Source organism: Neolamprologus brichardi, chromosome 17 (genome assembly GCF_056152115.1).
Source record: "Neolamprologus brichardi isolate AB-2024 chromosome 17, ASM5615211v1, whole genome shotgun sequence".
NCBI classification, from domain to species: Eukaryota; Metazoa; Chordata; class Actinopteri; order Cichliformes; family Cichlidae; genus Neolamprologus; species Neolamprologus brichardi.
Window position 1 is genome coordinate 25370726 of NC_142120.1, and position 19518 is coordinate 25390243.

Here is a 19518-nt window from a genome sequence, read left to right on the forward strand (position 1 = left end):
TTCTAATCTAAGTGGACTGCTGGGATGGACCTGATGACCTGCCAATCATCTACCACGGCCACACATTAACTTCCAAGATCAAATTCCTGGATGTGCTGCATACCATCAAAGAACATGCCTTTGTTATATCTGAGTGAGTACATGATTGTGTTCATTTACTGAGCCGTATTGCTAAAGTAGCAGTTTTAAGTGGCGACTGAATCACCATTTCTTTTCTTTAGCATTACAGCTCTTCTACCTACTGTTGTGTCTTTGCAGGTATCCTGTGATCTTATCCATCGAGGACCACTGCAGTGTGGTCCAGCAGAGGAACATGGCCACGCACTTCAAGAAAGTTTTCGGAGATCTGCTGCTCACCAAACCGGTTGATAATAACGCAGAGGAGCTTCCTTCGCCCTACCAGCTCCGCAGGAAGATCCTCATCAAAGTATATACTCAACACCTCAACACTGAACAGATTTTCCATTTTAAATTGAAGTAAATATCACACAGTGATGTTTGTCAGGTGGTAACAATGTGTGCAGAGATGTGAGTTAATTCAGAACAATGGAGGAGGTGTAGATAATGGAAAAATAAAACTATTTTAAAGGTTGCCTTCAAAATAGATTCAAAGCTGTATTGCTCTCAGCTCTGTATATATCTGGTGAAAAGTTTCATCATATCCTGAAAATTTTCACCACATGTTCACCAGAAAGCTTGACTATTCCACAGAGTGGTAGATAGAGTAGCTGACAGTAATTACGATGCTGCCCTCAGCTCTCTGTCATCAGCCCCAAAGCACAGCGTCCCACCCTGTCTATGACCAGCCAATCCTTCCTGATTATAGGCTAGAAATGCACGCAAGCACAATTAGTCTGCCTATAGTTAAGACAAAGAGTTACTTTTGGCCATTTGAAAAACAAAAATCTCTTTGAAGTTTAAGTTAATGAAATGCCACCTACAAAAAAAGGTGTTAAATGAAATGTCGAAAAATCGTTTTATATTTATACATTGGTGTGAAAAAGTGTTTTTGCACCCTTTCTGTTTTCTTATTTTGTTTTGTTGTTTGTCACACTTAAATGTTTCAGATCATCAAACAAAATGTAAATATTAGACAAAGATACACAAGTAAACACAGCATGCCATTTCTAAATGAAGGTCTTTATTATTAAGGGGCAAACCTTAATAATAAACTGCATCGCCCTGTGTGAAAATTTGATTGCTGCGAAAGCTGTGGGACTCCAGTGAACCATAGTGAGAGCCATTATCCACAGATGGTGAACACATGGAATAGAGGTGAACTTTCCCAGGAGTGGCCGGCCGACCAAAATTAGCCTAAGAGCGCAGCGACGACTAGTCCAAGAGCTCACAAAAGACCCCAGAACAACATCCAAAGAGCTGCAGGACTCACTCGCCTCAGTTAAGGTCAGTGTTCACCATAAGAAAGAGACTGGGCAAAAAGCAACATAGAGGCTCTGTGGACTGATGAGACAAAAGTTAAACTTTTTGGAAGGTGTGTGCCTCATTACATCTGGCGTAAAAGTAACAGGAACATCATATTAACAGTGTGATGGTCTGGGGCAGGTCAGGACCTGGAAGACTTGCTGTGGTAAATGAACCATGAATGCTGTTGTCTGCCAAAACATCCTGAAGGAGAAAGTCCAGCCATCTGTTTGTGACCTCAAGCTGAAGCACACCTCAGGTCTGCAGCAGGACAATGATCCAAAGTCCACCAGCAAGTCCACTTCTGAATAGCTTAAGAAAAACAAAATGAAGACTTTGGAGGGGCCTGGTCAAAGTCTTGACCTGAATCCGACTGAGATGCTGTGGCATGACCTTAAAAGGGTGTTTCATGCTAGAAAACCCTCCAATGTGGCTGAATTATAACAATTCTGCGATGATGAGTGGGTCAGAATCCCTCCACAGTGCTTCACTACCAGTTATCGCAAATGCTTGATTGTAGTTGTTGCTGCTAAGGGAGAAATCAGGAAGGGGACAAACACTTTTTCAAACCTCTATAAAATTTATAATGCCAGGTATTTATTTCTTGTCTTGATATGAACCGTCGCTTGCATACTCTTACCTCCACCTAGGCAAGATATATTTTTTTCCACACAACTTGTCATAATTTAAAAAGAGAAAGAGGTTTCTAATTAGGACAAGAAGCTCAAGAAAAACTGCTTTGGTAATGAGTGCGGCAAAATAATACACTGTTTTGATTTGTATGTGTAGATTTTTCTTCCCCTTGATTTTACTTAAAAATGGCTTGTATGTCATGGCATGGTGGCCAGTTCTTTGACATCATTTCAGGCCGTGTTGAAAATGTACAAATGCAAACACTGACAGTTCCATTCCCTAAATGGTGATGTCTGACAATGAGATCACTGTTTACCTTGAGCTGTCAATTAACATTTCAGATTCCACATTAATGGAAAATACACCTGGTTGAGATTTTCCTGGGACAGTAAACCTGTGGTGCTCAGCATCTTTCTTTCTTCCTCTGTCACAGCACAAGAAGCTGGTTGAAGGAACCCTGTATGAAGAGGTGACGTCAGCCAGCTACTCTGAAAACGACATCAGTAACTCCCTAAAGAACGGCATCCTTTACCTCGAAGACCCCATTGACCATGTGAGTTTGTGTAAGCTTGGCTAAGTGATTATGAAGAAAATATACTTTTACCTCTAACTCTAACTATACTGATCGTTGTGTGTCTAAAATGTGTGTATCCATTTGCAGACATGGACGCCACATTATTTTGTCTTGACCAGTAATAAGATTTACTACTCTGAGGAGACATCTCATTATCAGACAGCTGATGAAGAGGAGGACGATGAAGGAAAGGAGGTAGAAAAGTGGCACATAGCAAAACTTGGTGCTTTCGCAACCAACTTTGGTATTACTACCTCATATGTCTTTGTAATTGGTCAGGAGTGCAACAACAATGAGCAGCACTGTGCAGAGCGCTGGTTTCATGGGAAGCTGGGTGGAGGACGCGATGGCCGACAGGTGGCTGAGAAACTCCTGCAGGAGTACTGCGAGGGCGGGGCCAAAGACGGCACCTTCCTGGTCCGGGAGAGTGAGACATTTGTTGGAGACTACACCCTCTCCTTCTGGTCCGTGTGTTTTCTGTCATAAAATAGCTGATAAATTAGTAACACAATCTGGTGCAAAGAAAGAAAAAAAAAACATTTGTAAAATATTTTGCCATTTCATGATCAGACATCGCAAATTTAAATTATCTCCAAACCCCGTATCCAGGAATGTCAGAAAAAGTTTCGAATTATCTTGAAAGTTGGTATAAGAGTTTCACACCAAATCCATTGAAGCTGAGCAGTAAGCAGCATCTCATTACACCATCCTTTAAAACACGGAGGTGATTCTGATTTGCATTTCAATAAAATTAATGGGCCTGTAGCGATCATACCTTTTCTTGGAGCTTGTCTTGGGTTGGACAGTAATGATTGTCTCCCATCCAACCCTGGTGACTGGCTGTGGGAGAGACAGTAAAAATATTTAGTTTAGTCATAGAATAATGAAGCATGTGCAAGACATTAACAGAACAGCTTTAAACACTAGACAGACTCGCTTAGGAAAGCCCAGGCTTTCCTAAAATGACTAGCGGTAACTAGGCTTAAAAAAAAACTTTAGCAAATAAGGAACCTAAATGTTTAGAAGTTGGCTACAGAAGAATAAATCATAGACAGTTCAGGGACCCACATATGATAAAACTCTGACTGAAGAAGATAGGACTAAAGATACTAGAGAGAAGGAACTAAATCACAGTACTAATGCAATCTTATTCGCCTTCCAGGCGCTCTGGTCGGGTCCAGCACTGCAGGATCCATTCACGTCAAGAGTCTGGCTCCACCCGCTTCTACCTGACTGATAACCTGGTGTTTGACAGCCTCTACCGGCTCATCTGCCACTATAGAGACACGCCGCTCCGCTGCAACGAGTTTGAGATGAGGCTGGGAAACCCTGTACCTCAGCCGAATGCACACGAAAGCCGAGAGTGAGTGACTGACATCTTAATATAATAAAGTAGAGGGTAAATGTATTGATACTTTAGTGTAAAAATACATTACAAGTTAAAGTCGTGCATTAAAAATGTCCTGTAATGTAACCAAAATGATGCTAGAATAGAGGAAAAAATATGAATCTTTATTATTGATGCCTTTAATATTTATTGTATTTTATAGACTGCAGGTTACATAATTTTCATTACTGAATCAAATCATCTTTGAATTATGTTAGTAATTAGTTCATTAAAACAATCATAAAATTAAAGTAACAGCTTTTGTCCTGCCAGCAATTTAAAAGATTGAAGCCCAGGGAGCAAACTGAATTCATTGCTCAATGTACTCCACAAGTGACAGTGCAAAAAACAAACTGTTAAAATGACGTTTGTTGCTGTTCAGGTGGTACCACTCCAACCTGTCCCGTGTTCAGGCTGAACACATGCTGATGCGTGTGCCCAGAGACGGAGCTTTCCTGGTTCGAAAACGCAGTGAACACAACTCCTACGCCATCTCCTTCAGGTAGAACTCGACACACCGTAAAGGACAAAAATATGAGTTCTGGTCTCTGCTCAGTTAATTCTTAAAGCCAGCATAAAAATGTCATTTAGTTTTGTCTATAACTTTTTTGTGTGTAGGGCAGAGGGTAAGATCAAACACTGCCGTATCCAGCAAGAAGGCCGTCTCTTCATGTTGGGTAGCTCGGCAGAGTTTGAGAGTCTGGTGGATCTGGTGAGCTACTATGAGAAACATCCTCTGTATCGTAAAATGAGGCTCCGCTACCCCATCAATGAAGACACTCTAGACCGGATGGGCACCACGGTTGGTCAAGACACACCTCACTTCAAAGCATAACCTTGTTGTACAGTATTGTGTAAAAGTCTTAAGCGCCACCTCATTTCTTGTTATTTTCTCTACAGGGAGACAAAATGTAATGACATTTTCACTCCTTTTCAGTCCAGTCCTTGTACTGGACCATTTTCAGGGTTTTGATTGTTTGCTGAGCCACTCAACACTGAATTATTCAAACATAAAAAAGCATCTAACTCAAGGCACGAACCTGTGTTGTTACACATAACAGACAACTTGGCAAAGAACGAATTTTACATTTTATCGTTTGGCACTTTGTAACTAGCAGCCGGTCACATCATTTGTTTACGTTTCACTGGTTGAATCACAAAAAATGCACAGTGAAAAATCAGACATATGCCAAATTACAGAAGAGCTGGACTGGAAATCAGTGGCAACCATTTTTATACACTATTGAATTTCAGCCAGTGGGGATGGGGATCTTAATAGAATTGATGGAATTATGTAGAAAAATACCATCAGATTTTGATCAGTCATGCCATAGCATCTGGAAAGCACCTGAATGGCAGCGGCTATATTTTTCAGCATAAGAATGATCCCTGATACATTACGTATGCAATAAAAGCATAGCTGCATACAAAAACACACCAATGGAATACTGTCAGTCATGGATTGGCACCCCCAGATCCTGAGTCCCAACATTGCTGTAGTAGTGCGGTATCAGTGTGACAGAAAACAGAACAAAAGGCAGCCATGATCCAAAGAAGAGCTTTGGAATGACCTTAAAGAAGCTTTGAGAACCATTCCTGAAGAATATTTACAGAAATGACAAGAAACCTTGCCTAAAAGATCTCAGGCTATGTTGAAGAATAAAGGTGCTCATACTAAATATTGGCTTTCATGCTTGTTAAAATTGTACAAACTCAGTTCTTACATTATACTACTACTACTCATCAAGAAATGTGGGTGAATTTCCATTCAATATGAACATATAAAAAGCTGATTTTCAGAGTTTTAGGTTGCAACGGAGTCATTAATCTAATAATAATTTAATGTGCTTAATATTTCGTTGTTGTTTAGTCTATGTCTGACAATAGCAAACAAAAAGGCAGACCTTCTTGTCTGTATTTCCTGTTAAACATGCACACTGTTCCAATGGTGGATGCTTCTATTAAACATTGCCAAAGTCAAATATTGATGTTAGTGTATGTTGAATTAATTCAAAGTCAGTCAGAAGTAACAAAACAAAAAGAAAAATGGTGGCTGAAAACTTGATTATTTATTTTTCCAGGAGCTTGACTATGGAGCGCTGTATGAAGTTCGCACTCCTCATTTCTATGTGGAGGCTAATAAGATGCCCACAGCACGGGTGAGTGTGACTGGAAACACATGGCCTATGGCCCTTAAGTTTAATGGGTTTATTTATTGATTATCACATATTATCATATTCTTTAGTAAATGATTAGTAGTTTTAATTGCCTCGTTTTGCTACTATGGAAACACAGTCTAATAGCCATTGGCAGCTCTCTGCAGTAGCAGCACAAGTACAAAGTACAGGAAATGTTTGTTTTCAGTCGGGTATTGGGAGTCCAATGTCCTTCTTGAGGGGCTAACAGTAAAACTACTGGCACCAAAGAATAGAGTGGGGTTTGTGCTTTTAGAATAATTAAAGGAACCAAAAAGAGAGACTGTTTATTTAAAAAGAGAAAAGCTGTGACTGAAAGAAACAAACGAAGAAAGAACAGAAGGAAAAAACCAGCTGTGTTTTTAAGAGACAGTTTAAAAAATGTAATTAACTTTGGCGCCATCAAGCGGCTGCATCTAAAACTCAATGTGGCATAAATGCTGCAATGAACTCAGTGAAAGGAACACATGTGACGCTTCTTATCACTTTAATTCACGTTTCAAACCTCCACGGCATTAGTTATGTCTCAAAGTGCGTTCTCATTTCTCTAAAATTGTGTTTTCTTAATTGCATCAGAGTTTGTGAATTGGTCCTGTTTCTCCCTGCATGTTTTAGTGTACGGTCAAAGCTCTGTATGACTATCGAGCTCAGAGAGAAGACGAGCTATGTTTCCCCAAACAAGCGCTCATCCTGAATGTGGATAAGCAGGAGGGCGGCTGGTGAGTGACGCTCAGGTGCACATGTACCTTCTTCTGTTTTCTGTATACCTTCTTGCCGTTGATATGCGACCTGCCTTTAGGTGGAGAGGTGACTATGGAGGAAAGAAGCAGCTGTGGTTCCCTGCAAACTATGTAGAGGAGGTCCCTAGTTCCCCCACCAGAGAGATGGATGAAGCAGTGAGCTCTGATTCACTCACTACTTTCAAATGAGCTTCCAGCTTTCACTGTGTATTATTCTAACAAATGTTTATTCTTTTGCGTCAGTCCACAGAGAACAGTCCCCTGGGAACTTTCCTCAAAGGCTTCATAGATGTACCAACCTGCCACCTGGGTTAGTGGATAAGCGCTCTTATACGTTATAGTTTTATCAGGTATATTAAATAATTACTGCAGGAAGGGACTAGTTCCTGCTCAAAATGACCTTGCTCAAAAATATCAGTCCACAACTAGGGCTACGTCCACACGTACCTGGGTATTTTTGAAAACGCAGATTTTTCTATGCGTTTGCACCTTTCGTCCACACGTAAACGGCGTTTGTGGTCACTGAAAACGGAGATTTCTAAAAACTCCGGCCAGGGTGGATATTTTTGAAAACGTTTTTGCATTTACGTGTGAACGAGAAAAACGGAGAAAACGCAGCGTCAAAGGTGTGCGCATTTTTTGACGTCACACTGTGCGCCACGTTATTGTTTCGGTGAAATGAATTTCTACAATACTGTTACTGTTAATTGTACTCTCTGCAGTGTTTAAATGCTTACCTATACACACACAGTTACTGTGTGTGTATAGGTAAGCACACATACGACTCGGTTCTGCTTCTATGCCCCAGCTTTGTTTACTTTTTCCCACGAGGCTTCTAGACTTCTGATTGGCCAACATTTCTACACGGTTAGGAATATATCACCACCTGTTGCTTTGGCATGTTCCTAGCAGCGTTTTCCTTCATTTCTGCCTTTACGTGTGGACGGGATTATTTTTTAAAACGAAAACGGAAAATCTCCGTTTTCAAAAATACCCGTGTACGTGTGGACGTAGCCTAGGATCACTGACTGTTTTAGAAATTGAGGATTTGGTCTTTTAAAACGAACTGCTCACTGGTTTGTATTTTAGACAATGCAATGTTTTTAATAGTTTAACTGCATACATGTGTTTACCAGAACAATTTATTGTTTTACATGTCATATTAAAAAATTATTGTTTTAAAGAAAACAATTTCTTACATGCAAAAGAACAGAAATAAGTAAAGTAGTGTCAAATAAAATAAGGTGTACATGCAACCTAAATAAGGTATATAAAAAAAATAAGCCTTTATCTTCTTGGAATGCTTTCCAACATTATTAGGAGGCAAAAAAGCACTCTAACAGTATTGTATCTCCTGAGTGAGGTAATTGTGGGTTTTTATGTGAAATACATACATCTTGTACACCCCGAGCCCTTATTTAAAGCTGGATAGCTGCTGTCAACCTTAAGCTACCAAATTGAAACATGGTTTCAGACTAAGTTAACGGTTGATCTGAATCAGTGTTTTTGTTGAAAAATTGGTCGTCACTTTTTATTCATACACATGATACATTTCTACTGCAGGTGTATTTTTAGTCACAAATGTGGGTGAAGCGGTTGCACTTACATGGTGACAACTGGGCTCTACAGAGTTATATTATTATTGAAGTATTAAAGTAAAAACAGCATAACAGATTTTTTTAATGCTGTTTTTAGATTGCTCTGTGGAAGTCCTGTTCTCACTCCTTGCAGTTTTCCATTGGCAGGTTTGCCCCTGCTGTGACTTCCACATGTCTCAACTTTCATGTGGAAGTCCTTAATGGTGAGACCTGGATGCAAAGAGCAGTGTTCAAAGAGCCCAGTGTCCATTCAAAGCCTGAAAGTGACCTATCGGCTCGGGGAAGAGGCTTGTTGTCTCCATCAGGCAGCCTTTTGACCCTGGATGGCCTTTCTTAAACAACCCCACAACACATAACTCTTTGAAAAAAAGATTTTTCACTTACTGCCTGCCCCGCTTGTCACATTTGTATCCTTAAGACTTCATCATCTTCACCAACATGAATTTCAAGTTCAAGATTTCTGTGTTCTGACACAGAATGAAAGAGACTTGGTGTGCGTCACAGAGGCCGTCACAGAGCAGTCTAAAAAAAAACCCATCACTGGTAGCGAGGCAGAAATGCAAAAGATGATGAACTTGAAGGTGAGATTGGCCTAAATTAAATTAGTTAGGGTTTTAGATTTGCATGGATTCATTAATGGAAAGTAAAGCTCTGGGCTCTTACCTAGGCATAAAACTGCTTTGCACATGTAGATGATACTGGGCTCAAAATTCAAAACCAGGAAGTCCAGCCAGTTGTTTTAGGACTGAAGAAGCCTCTTGGATGATGAGTAAAATGTTTTCATAAACCAGCTCTCAAGACTATCATGACCTAGATGAATGAGAAACTACACAGGCATATTTATCCAATTCTAACTTCTTCCCTCACTTTTTTCTCGTTCCACTTGTACCTCCTTTAATCTCTGCAGTGGTGCATAAAGACGGAAAGAATTCCCGGGCCTTTGTGTTCACTATCCACTCCCAACACCTCTCTTCTCATCCGGTCCAGACTCTGGACGTAGCAGCTGACAGTCTGGAAGATCTCACCGGCTGGGTCAGCAAGATCAGAGAGGCTGCACAGAATGCTGATGCACGAGTGAGTGCAACTCCGCACACATACACGGATGAGTGCAAACACATCTGTTAGAGTTTTTGCTACTTGAATAATTAGACCGCAGGTCGTCAGTACTTCACTTAAGGACTTTCCTTGCTTACATGAAAACGTGACAGAACCTCGATTACGCTTCGCATCACAACTAAATTTTGTAAATAGCACTATTTATGACTATGTATATGATATATGTGGCTTTTCTAGAACAATTAAGTATGAATATTTTTCAGATGTTTGTGTAAAATGATTTGTTTTATCTTTATGCTCGATTGGACTGGATGTTTGCTGTGTTTGTCAAACTGACTTATGGTTACTCTTTTGGTCATAAAGCAGGAAACTACATATAAAAAATTTAGAGATTAGGAAATGTTCTCATCTCTAAGTGGAGTCTGCATTTATGGGTCCGAGCCTGTGGTGAGCTTAGCAGTTTTGTCTAGCTGAATATCTTATTTTGGGGGTGACAAACTGAGAAATTAATGGGTTGGTGAGTTATATCTGTGCTATGAAGGGGGCTCTCTCTTTACCTGGTCAAAGCACTTTAGTCACTTGCCAAGGACATCATCTGCTCCTGAGAATGTTGTATTCAGATTTCATTTTAAAATTGTCTACATGCATCACGTGCATGGGTGGGGGAACTCCAGGCCTTAAGGGCCGGTTTCCTGCAGGTTTTAGATCTCACCCTGGGTCAACACACCTGAATCAAATGATTAGTTCATTACCAGGTCTCTTGAGAACTTCAAGACATGTTGAGGAGGTCATTTAGCCACTTAAATCAGCTGTTTTGGATCAAGGACACATCTAAAACCTGTAGGACACCAGCTCTCGAGGCCTGGAGTTCCCTATCCCTACATTATAGTATAGTGTAAAACTTGAACACGCCCTCAGTCTGCTGCCCCAGCAAATCACAGCATAGACAGGAAATGTTCAAGGTATTTAGTCGTCTCTGAAGATAGATAGTTTCTTCTTGCAGTAGTCCACTTTACTGTTAGTATGAACACTGAGGTTCTTGTAACCCTCTGCTGTCTCCAAACAGAGCCAGGGAACGGAAATAGGGATCACTGGTGTTGTTGTCCTCCTCATGCCAACAACCAGTTCCTAGGTTGTTACCTCATTAAGCTGCAGATGGTTGTGCTTTGTTGCATTCTTCCTCATCACCAGCCTAAGGTCTGTGGTGTTTGGGGTGAAGAGAAAGGGAGACAGGATAGGAGATATGTTTCCTGTGTTTTGTGATCAGCAACACACAAGTCTGTGAGAAACACAGAAACACTGTGGGAATCACTTTGTTGACTCTTGCATGCTAACTCCCCACTTCTTCGATTCCACTGCTGTTGGCTGGCCTTAAACCAGTGATGGTCTTCAGACCTCCCTAATGTTGTTTTGCTGAGATTTCCACTCCAGCTCACTCCTGTATTTGTCCTTGGCCTCCCTGACTTATGCCTTCAGTTCATTTTGAACTTCTCTCACTGCCTCCCTGTTAGCAGACCTCAAAGCTCTCTTTTTCCTGTTGAGCAGTGCTTTGATGTCCTTTGTTACCCATGGCTTGTTGTTTGGATAACACTTCACACTCTCTGTTGCAATTATGGAGTCAGTGTACAAATTTATGTAGTCTGTGGTTAATTCTGTGAGCCCATCGATATCCTCCCACAGAGTGCTTGGCAATTAGTCACCTCAAAACAGCCCTGGAGAGCCACAAAAGCATCCACTGATTATTTCCCCACCGTCCTTGTGGTCACAGGCTATCTCTTGACTAAAGGGGCATTGCACAGAGTGATGTGAACCAGGCTGTGATCCAAGCGTGTGGGGGGAGGATCAGGTTTGGAGCAGATCTATTGTCCTGTCATTTTTGGTGGGGCAGCTAGCCTGCTGGGTGAAGGTGGTTATTGCGGTGTCAAAGGTGTTGTGGTTAAATTCTCAAGCGATAGCAATAAATGCACTTGGATGTTGTCTCTGTAACCGGGTCTGGGGATTTAGATTCAACATGGCAGTGGAGAAAGCAATCCCCTCAAGATGCTTGGATCTGTTTCCCAGTCCACTGTTTACATCACAGAATGATACATGGGGAACTTAGTTGGAAGTTGCTGTCAGTTTAAGTTGACATAAGAGTTGTAGGTCATAGGTGGGTACATTCCAAATGGGATTCCTAGAAGCTGCTGAAGCATGTTTTTGAATCAAACTGCTACACCACCGGCAGTAATCTCAGCTAGAGTAGAGAGGGTGAATGTATAAAGTTTTCTACGAGACAACCTTGTCAAATAGTGAAACTCCAAAATTGACAGTTTCCTCATACTCATATGTCAAATGCATGCTGTTTATAGAAAATATAGCTAATGTTCTCAGAAGATGATGCCATGTTCAAGATTCAAGATTCTTTATTTGTCACATGCATAGTCTGAGCGGAGCGGTCAGGAATGTTGCTCCTTGTTGTCCATGTTGTTGTTTTCATGGTGTGAAAACCGTTTGCAGAAAAAAATGTGACATATGTTTAATAAATGTTCATATTTGTATGGTTGTCTCATCTCCATGGTAACAGATGCAGGAGGAGAAACAGATGGAGAGGAGGAAGAAGATTGCAGTGGAGCTGTCTGACCTCGTGGTCTACTGCAGACCAGTGCCCTTCAATGAGGACAGTAAGGACCATACCATTTCATTTCTTTTACCATTATAAACTGTTGCTGTATGCAATCTCATGTCTCACTTCCTGTTTCATTTGCAGAGATTGGGACGGAGCGAGCATGTTACCGGGATATGTCCTCCTTCCCGGAGACAAAGGCAGAAAAGTTTGCGACCCGTGGCCGAGGGAAACGCTTTCTGCAGTACAACCGTCGTCAGCTTTCCAGGATTTATCCCAGAGGACAGAGGCTGGACTCCTCCAACTATGACCCTCTACCTATGTGGCTCTGCGGCTCACAGCTGGTTGCACTCAATTTCCAGACCCCAGGTCAGTGTGTGGATGCATTACTGTGGAGAGCCTTTCTAGCCACACAGTGAGATCAAGACAGCATGGGTTGATGGCAAGTTGTAAGATTTTCCTCATCTCAGACACTAATTCATGTCTGTTCTCAGAGAAATTTATCCATCCATCCATCCATCCATCTTTTTCCACTTATCTGGGGCTGGGTTGCGGGGGCAGCAGCCTAAGTAGAGAAGCCCAGACCTCCCTCTCTTTGGCTACCTCCTCCAGCTTGTGTGGGAGAACACCAAGGTGTTCCGAGGCCAGCCGAGAGATATAATCTCTGGGTCTGTCCCGTAGCCTCCTCCCATTGGAGGAGTGAGGAGGAGCAGACCCACCTCACCCGGGAGGCGCTTAGGAGGCATCCGTGACAGATGCCCGAACCACCTCAACTGGCTCCTTTCGATGTGGAGGAGCAGCGGCTCTACTCTGAGCCCCTCCTGGAGGGCTGTACTTCTCACCCTATCTCTAAGAGAGAGGCCAGCCACTCTTCGGAGGAAGCTCTTTTCCGCCACTTTTATCCACAGTCTTGTTCTTTTGGTCACTACCCACAGCTTGTGACTATAGGTGAGGGTGGAGTCGTAAAACAACTGGCAAATCGAGAGCTTCGCTTTTATACTCAGATCTCTCTTCACCACGACAGACCGTAACAGCATCCACATCACTGCAGTCACAGCACCAATCTGTCTGTGGATCTCCCGCTCCCTTCTACCATCACTGGTGACCTGTCACCCTGGATACTTAAACTCCTCGACTCAGGGTAGGAACTCGTCCCTGACCTGGAGTGGACACACACCTTTTCCAGCTGAGTACCATGGCCTCAGATTTGGAGGTGCTGACTCTTGTTCCCACTGCTTTACACTCGGCTGACGCTTGCCCTCAGGCACGCTCCCGGGCCTGGCTCCTGAGCAAGTTATCTCTAACAAATTCCTAACAACTTCGACTCGAGCAGTGGCCACCAGGGGGAGACATTGATACAGTGTAACATCTGGCTTACTTTAACAGAAAAGCTCCTATTTGCCTCTAAGAACAACAGGCCGCAGTCTGTCCACATACTCAACCTGTGATGGTTCAGTAATCAATTAGTGATGCTAAATACAATTTTACACTCATTCTTTAAAACCTGTCTGTGTGTAGATAAACCCATGCAGCTGAACCAAGCTTTGTTCATGCTTGGAGGTGGGAGTGGCTATGTTCCCCAGCCTGACATCATGAGGGATGACATGTTTGACCCTTTCGACAAGGACACATTGCACGTGGAGCCAATCACCATCCAATTACAGGTCAGATTAACTAAGCAGGATCGAGGGAGTTTGATTGTACAGCTAAGTCAATCTTGAGAGAAAGCAAAGGAGCAGTTCACATTGTCCAGGCATGCTCCCTTTCTAGGTGAGAACAAGCTTAAAACTACACTTTTATTGTCCTTTGAACCATAATGAAAGTTAATGGAAGAAACTGACCATAGCTAGAGTTAGAAAGGCCACAAAGTCACACTCAGCCACAGTTTTGGCAGATCAGTTCATACAGAAGGTGGTATTTTTGCTCTCCCTTTTTTCAAAGTAGAGTGAAAAAAATATCATATGAAGTCAGTTGTCTGACAATATGATCATTTTGAGTTATCTGATCTGCAAGTTTGCTGGGAAGTATTAAACAAAACCTGCTTTTTGTAATCTTATGAAATAGTGTATTGATGGCATTTCAGACTGCTCAGGACCCAATTTCAGCTGATTTCTAAAAAATACAGACCGATTTTACTTTGTCTATAAGTGTTCCTGGCCCACTTTAATCTTCTAAGTGTCCAATTTTCCCACTGTCTTGCTTATTCTTGCTCTGTGTTTCCCAGGTGCTGGGAGCTCGCCATCTGCCTAAGAATGGCCGGAGCATTGTCTGTCCTTTTGTAGAGTTGGAAATCTGTGGAGCCGACTATGACAGCTACAAGTGCAAGACAGATGTTGTAGGTAAGACAGCTGCTGCATAGCAGCAATGAAAATGCAACATTTCAGCAGTTTATGTGCACTCACTGCAGTGTTAACCCTCTGCTTTTCTCCACCCTCCTAGCTGATAATGGTCTGAATCCTGTGTGGGTGCAGAAGCAGTTTGTGTTCGATATCCACAACCCCACCTTTGCCTTTCTGCGCTTCACTGTCTATGAGGAGGACATGTTCAGCGATCCCAACTTCCTGGCACAGGCAACCTACCCAGTCCGTCTGCTCAAAACAGGTGAGTGCGCAAATGTCTCCAGAATACAAACTTATGAGTTATTTATTTTTGTATTTTTTAGATTGCAATGTTTCCGGAAATATTTCCTAATCTTAATTTACATTGAATTGGTTTAATTTTCTGTTTTACCAGGCTACAGGAGTGTACCTCTAAAGAACAGCTACAGTGAGGAGCTCGAGCTAGCGTCCCTTCTGGTTCACATAGAAATCGTCAATGCTAAGGTTTGGACTACTTTATCTCTGCAACAAACAGGACATCTGAATAATAGTACTCTGCAGGCATGAGGCAAGATTTTTGGTTTCCATTTGTAGTTCAAAGATCTGTTGATGTGGAATCTACACACAGAACCCCTGACTTTCACCGCTGTGAGATACATAGCCACAAAAGACATGGTGTCAGCAAATAAAGTTCACTATGCACGGTCATATTTGATGATTTCTGGATCTCCAGTTAGCAGCACTGCTGTTAGTTGAAGCTGAACACCACCATCTTGAAAATTCCAGCGTGAAATAACCTTTTTGTACACGTCTTCATCATTATTTCCACAAAACAAATATCACACAGCCTCTTTTTTCAACTGGGCACTAAAAGTCACAAATTCATGAATCGTTAAAAATTTTCAAAAATTGTGATTCATTACAAATCCACATTTATCAAATCCCACTGTTAAGTATTACATTCTGAAATAAAGCTGTTGCATTCTCTATCCACCTTGTGGCTACAAGGAGGAAGACGATGAGAACTTGTACACATCCATCCAGCGGTTGCGAGATCGAACCTGCGAGCTATCCAACCAGGTTTCTCTCCTGGAGAGGTCAGGCTCCGCAGACCTGAGCTATCAGCAAAGTCTGGAGGAGCTCCGAGCCGCTCAGGACCAGCTGAGTGAGCTGGTGGAGGCTCGCAACCGCAGGTTAGTCCCTTAGCAGTGGCTCCTGCAAGCTTTAATTTAACATCTCCAAATTACATCTGTATCTGCTACATCTGCTATCTGTCTGTCTTCCACTAATCTGTCACTGTTTTTCTTGCTGCTCTTTCAGGCTGATGGAGAAGAAGAGAAGGGAGAAGCTGAGACAACAGGTGATAGCAAAGCGCAGCTAATCCTCCCGTCCACCCGAGAGCGCTAAACTCCAACACAAACTGTGCCTCATAGGTTGTGTGGTGACAGCCTGAATAGAACAGGGCCCTGTTCCAGGAAGCATATTCAATAAACTGTTAGTCTGATAAACTCTTAGTTGATTAACTCTGATATCAGAAGCTCAAAGTTTTCAGTTTCAGAACAGCTCATAAGTGTTTTCTTTCTCTACTCACGTGCATGAGTAGAGAAAGAAAACACTCATCACTTAAGATCAGATACCACAATGCAACAGGTGAATATAGTCTCAATTTTAATCAAATGAATGGAGGAATGTGAACATGTGCCAGTGCTGACTATGACATTTATCAGGAGGGGAAAAAAAGAGTCATTTTAATTTGCTTGGACCAGTCTGTTATCATTACAGACCTTATAAACTTTTATATGAAATCTTAATTTTTCTATCGTGTTCACAGTCCTTTACATGAGATGTGCATCCAAAATGGACCAAAACGCATGAACTGGGAAATTACCGAAGCTGAATTCGATCCAGGCCCGATCCAGTCTGAATCTGTGATTCTTGTCCATTTTTAATCTTTCCTGTTGTGCAAGTGGACTCCAACCTGAACATAGTTTTTGATCCATTGTGGAGCCTATCATAGGCTACCTGTGGGCAAATCTGGGTCTGAGTTGATCCAATGAGAAAGATTCAGGTGATTTTTTTTAGTCAAAAACATCAGATTCAAATTCTGATTTTCAGACTCTCTACCATTCAGCCTGATGTTTGACTTTAATTTAATGAGTTAATGACTGAATATCAATTTGTGAACACATTTCAACATGAAATCTACAGAACACACCGCATTTTGCCTAAAAAGCCACTTTGAAATACATTTTTAGACTCTTAATGCCCTTTCAGCCTAATCTTCATTCAAATATTCATCTCTAACATCTGTGACTGACAGTATGACCGATAGCAACACGGGAAATGAAGTTCATTGACCAGTGTGTTGTCTGTCTAACGCTTTATACAGATCAATTTAACATAAACAGTAATTGCTACAGTGCACTAAACTTGTTGATAGGCTGACAGTTACACAACTGTCCACAGGGTCACAGAGTTAGAACGATGGAGAAGAGATGGATGTGAGTGAGGGTAAAAGCGCTCAAATCTAAAAACAGCTAACTGAGGTCTTACTGGGATTTGTGTTTTTCTAAAAATGTAAATTTCCTTAAATGAATTACCTCTGCTATGCACTTTCATAGTGAATGAGGAGCTGAATCAGAGTATCAGTCAGCTGATTCAGCAGCAGGACATTGAGCGGGTTTAGTTCTGTTTCCCCGGTGACTGAGTTTAAGTTAACTCGCTTTCTGGAACAGAAAACCTGGCGTTTTCCTCATCTCAGGGTTAACAAAGAGTTGTTAGATAAACCTGCTTCCTGGAGTAGACTCTAGCAGGCTTTCTACAGCAGCCACATGCAATCCATTTAGAAGTGAAAAAAACACGTTCTTTGACGAGAAAATATCAGATAGAATAGCAACGTTCTGTGCTGAGGGCAGAATGAAAAAAGTAAACACAAACTTAAGTATCTCATGGACTGAAAAGACATAAAACTAAGCTATAAAAACAATCGTGGACTAAAGGCTGAAACATATTAATTGCAAACTGTTTTTTCTGTGACAGCTTTCATGAAAAGTAGATCGCATAACAAAACTACAACGCGTTTCTAATACTTCTGGCAATAGTGTCCAATGAAATGGAATCTGGGGAAGTTTAAACCATTGGTAAGAAAAAGAAAGTGTTTGAAAATGAAATATTTATGAAAACAGACATTATTCATTATTTTGATGGACCTGGAAGTTATTTAAAAAGGAAAAACAATCAGTACAATAACAAATAATGAAATTATTCTTTAATTATTATTTGTCATTATTATAAAGAGTCATTGTGGGAATCAGCAGTAAATATAGCTAGCACTTTTTCAAATGCAAACACAATATAAATTTCCATTTGACATTTTCAGATGAATGCTGTACAATTTAAACAATAATTTACCTACAAACCTCCCCCTGAAATTTGCACTTGCTGTGTTTCAGGCGTTACCAAGAAAAACAGGATAAAAAGGGAGACGAAAACTCAGGTTACACAAATGTGGGGAATGAAAAATTAAACTGTTCGTAATGGATGGAAAAAGGGGTTAGAGGGCACTTGTAGCAAAAAGGAAGTATCCTGTATGTGCCTTTGTTCTTGAGTGTAATTACTCTTGTATTTAAGAAAGAACAGGAGCTCTCTTGCAAACTGGAATAATTTCCCTTTTAGGGAAAACGATCTACAGTCTAGAGGAACATGCTCATTTGGTTTGGACCACTACCCATAAAATAGGGTTTAAAGGGATCTAAAGACGCAAGTCTGTTCCTCCTAATCAAGACCAAGTCCTCGGGCGATCACTTGAACTCTTCCTCCAGGTGGTGGGGGCTTCTGTCATAGACTTTCTTGTTCTGCCGGGGAGAGCACAAATTCTCACCAAACCACATAGAGAAGTTTTAATACTTCTTCAAAGGGCTCTAAATTTATCTATACTACCTTCAGAGAAATGTGAGAACAGTGAGTGGGGGAGGAGACGAGAGCGCTCCCCTGGATGTCTGCATAGGGGCTGAGATGTGTTCGCCTCTACAGGGACACACCCACAAATAAAGGGCTATCACTAAAAAAAAAAAAAAACAAGCAAAGAAAAAAAAAACCAACAAAAAAAACCTAGTAAAGCATTCTTTTTACCTGTCAGCTCTGATTTCATGCCTTGTTTCTAAACCATCGATCAAGATCAGTTTCCATCATCTGACTTTAATCAACAGATGTGGCCCAACTGGTCCTGAATTTGCCAAAAGCAGCTTTGATTGGACCCTCTGCATGACTTTATATTTAACCACCCACCCCTGTAGCTACTTCATCTCCTCCCCTGTCTGATTTCTCATTGTATATAACTTCTTTTATTTATCAGACAGCTGTAGATCCTGTTTTAATAGATGAAAGAACGTGCTACAAGGATGCTAGCGGACTTCAGATTGAAGATACTATAACTTTATGTAGAAATTATTATTGTGTACCTGGAGCTCCCTTTAACTGTCCCCGTAGACACAAACCTCTCTCTTTCTCCCTACACTGCAGTTGCACTGGGTAGGGACTTCTATGCAAAGGTCATCGTTTTGGCCTATAGCCATTGTGTATTAGGCGGTTGACTCAAGTTGTGTTTTTCTCTCTGCACCTATGCTAACTGTCCAGTATTATTACTCTGCATTGCAAATCAAGTGCAAGTTTCCATTTAATAAAGCTCTTTCATGTAATCGCCAGAGTGTCTTTTCATTTTAAAACAAAAATCCATAAAAAGGAGTGATCACATTTTTATTGATATATATATATATATTTTTTTTTAATGATTAAAAAAATTGCATTCAAACAAATTCCGTCCCCTAAGGTGCGGCAACCAGACGCTCTCCACCTAGCTCCCTCCTCAGGTATGGCTCCAGGGTGGGGCCCTGGTTAACCCTCTCAGATAATTTCACCCCATGGCAGGAAAGGGACCGTCTAGTCCAAGTCTGCTCTGTTGTATAAAAGCTAAAGTTATACAATTATATATGTG

At 41.4% G+C, this 19518-nt stretch overlaps 1 protein-coding gene across 1 annotated transcript in view; it reads left to right on the top strand.

Annotated features, from left to right (window-relative positions):
- LOC102777500 (1-phosphatidylinositol 4,5-bisphosphate phosphodiesterase gamma-1-like) overlaps nt 1-19222 on the top strand; it is a 42244-nt gene extending 23022 nt beyond the window's left edge. Inside the window, exons 12-32 of the mRNA XM_006803622.3 lie at nt 13-133; nt 259-427; nt 2489-2608; nt 2717-2824; nt 2909-3093; nt 3792-3992; nt 4399-4518; nt 4635-4818; nt 6098-6175; nt 6827-6930; nt 7011-7107; nt 7195-7261; nt 9457-9623; nt 12169-12265; nt 12352-12576; nt 13726-13871; nt 14432-14546; nt 14647-14808; nt 14941-15029; nt 15534-15718; nt 15846-19222. Coding sequence (XP_006803685.2) covers nt 13-133; nt 259-427; nt 2489-2608; nt 2717-2824; nt 2909-3093; nt 3792-3992; nt 4399-4518; nt 4635-4818; nt 6098-6175; nt 6827-6930; nt 7011-7107; nt 7195-7261; nt 9457-9623; nt 12169-12265; nt 12352-12576; nt 13726-13871; nt 14432-14546; nt 14647-14808; nt 14941-15029; nt 15534-15718; nt 15846-15906 — 2801 coding nt within the window. The 3' untranslated portion in view covers nt 15907-19222. The remainder of the gene's footprint in view (nt 1-12; nt 134-258; nt 428-2488; nt 2609-2716; nt 2825-2908; nt 3094-3791; nt 3993-4398; nt 4519-4634; nt 4819-6097; nt 6176-6826; nt 6931-7010; nt 7108-7194; nt 7262-9456; nt 9624-12168; nt 12266-12351; nt 12577-13725; nt 13872-14431; nt 14547-14646; nt 14809-14940; nt 15030-15533; nt 15719-15845) is intronic.
- Nucleotides 19223-19518: the final 296 nt, after the last annotated feature.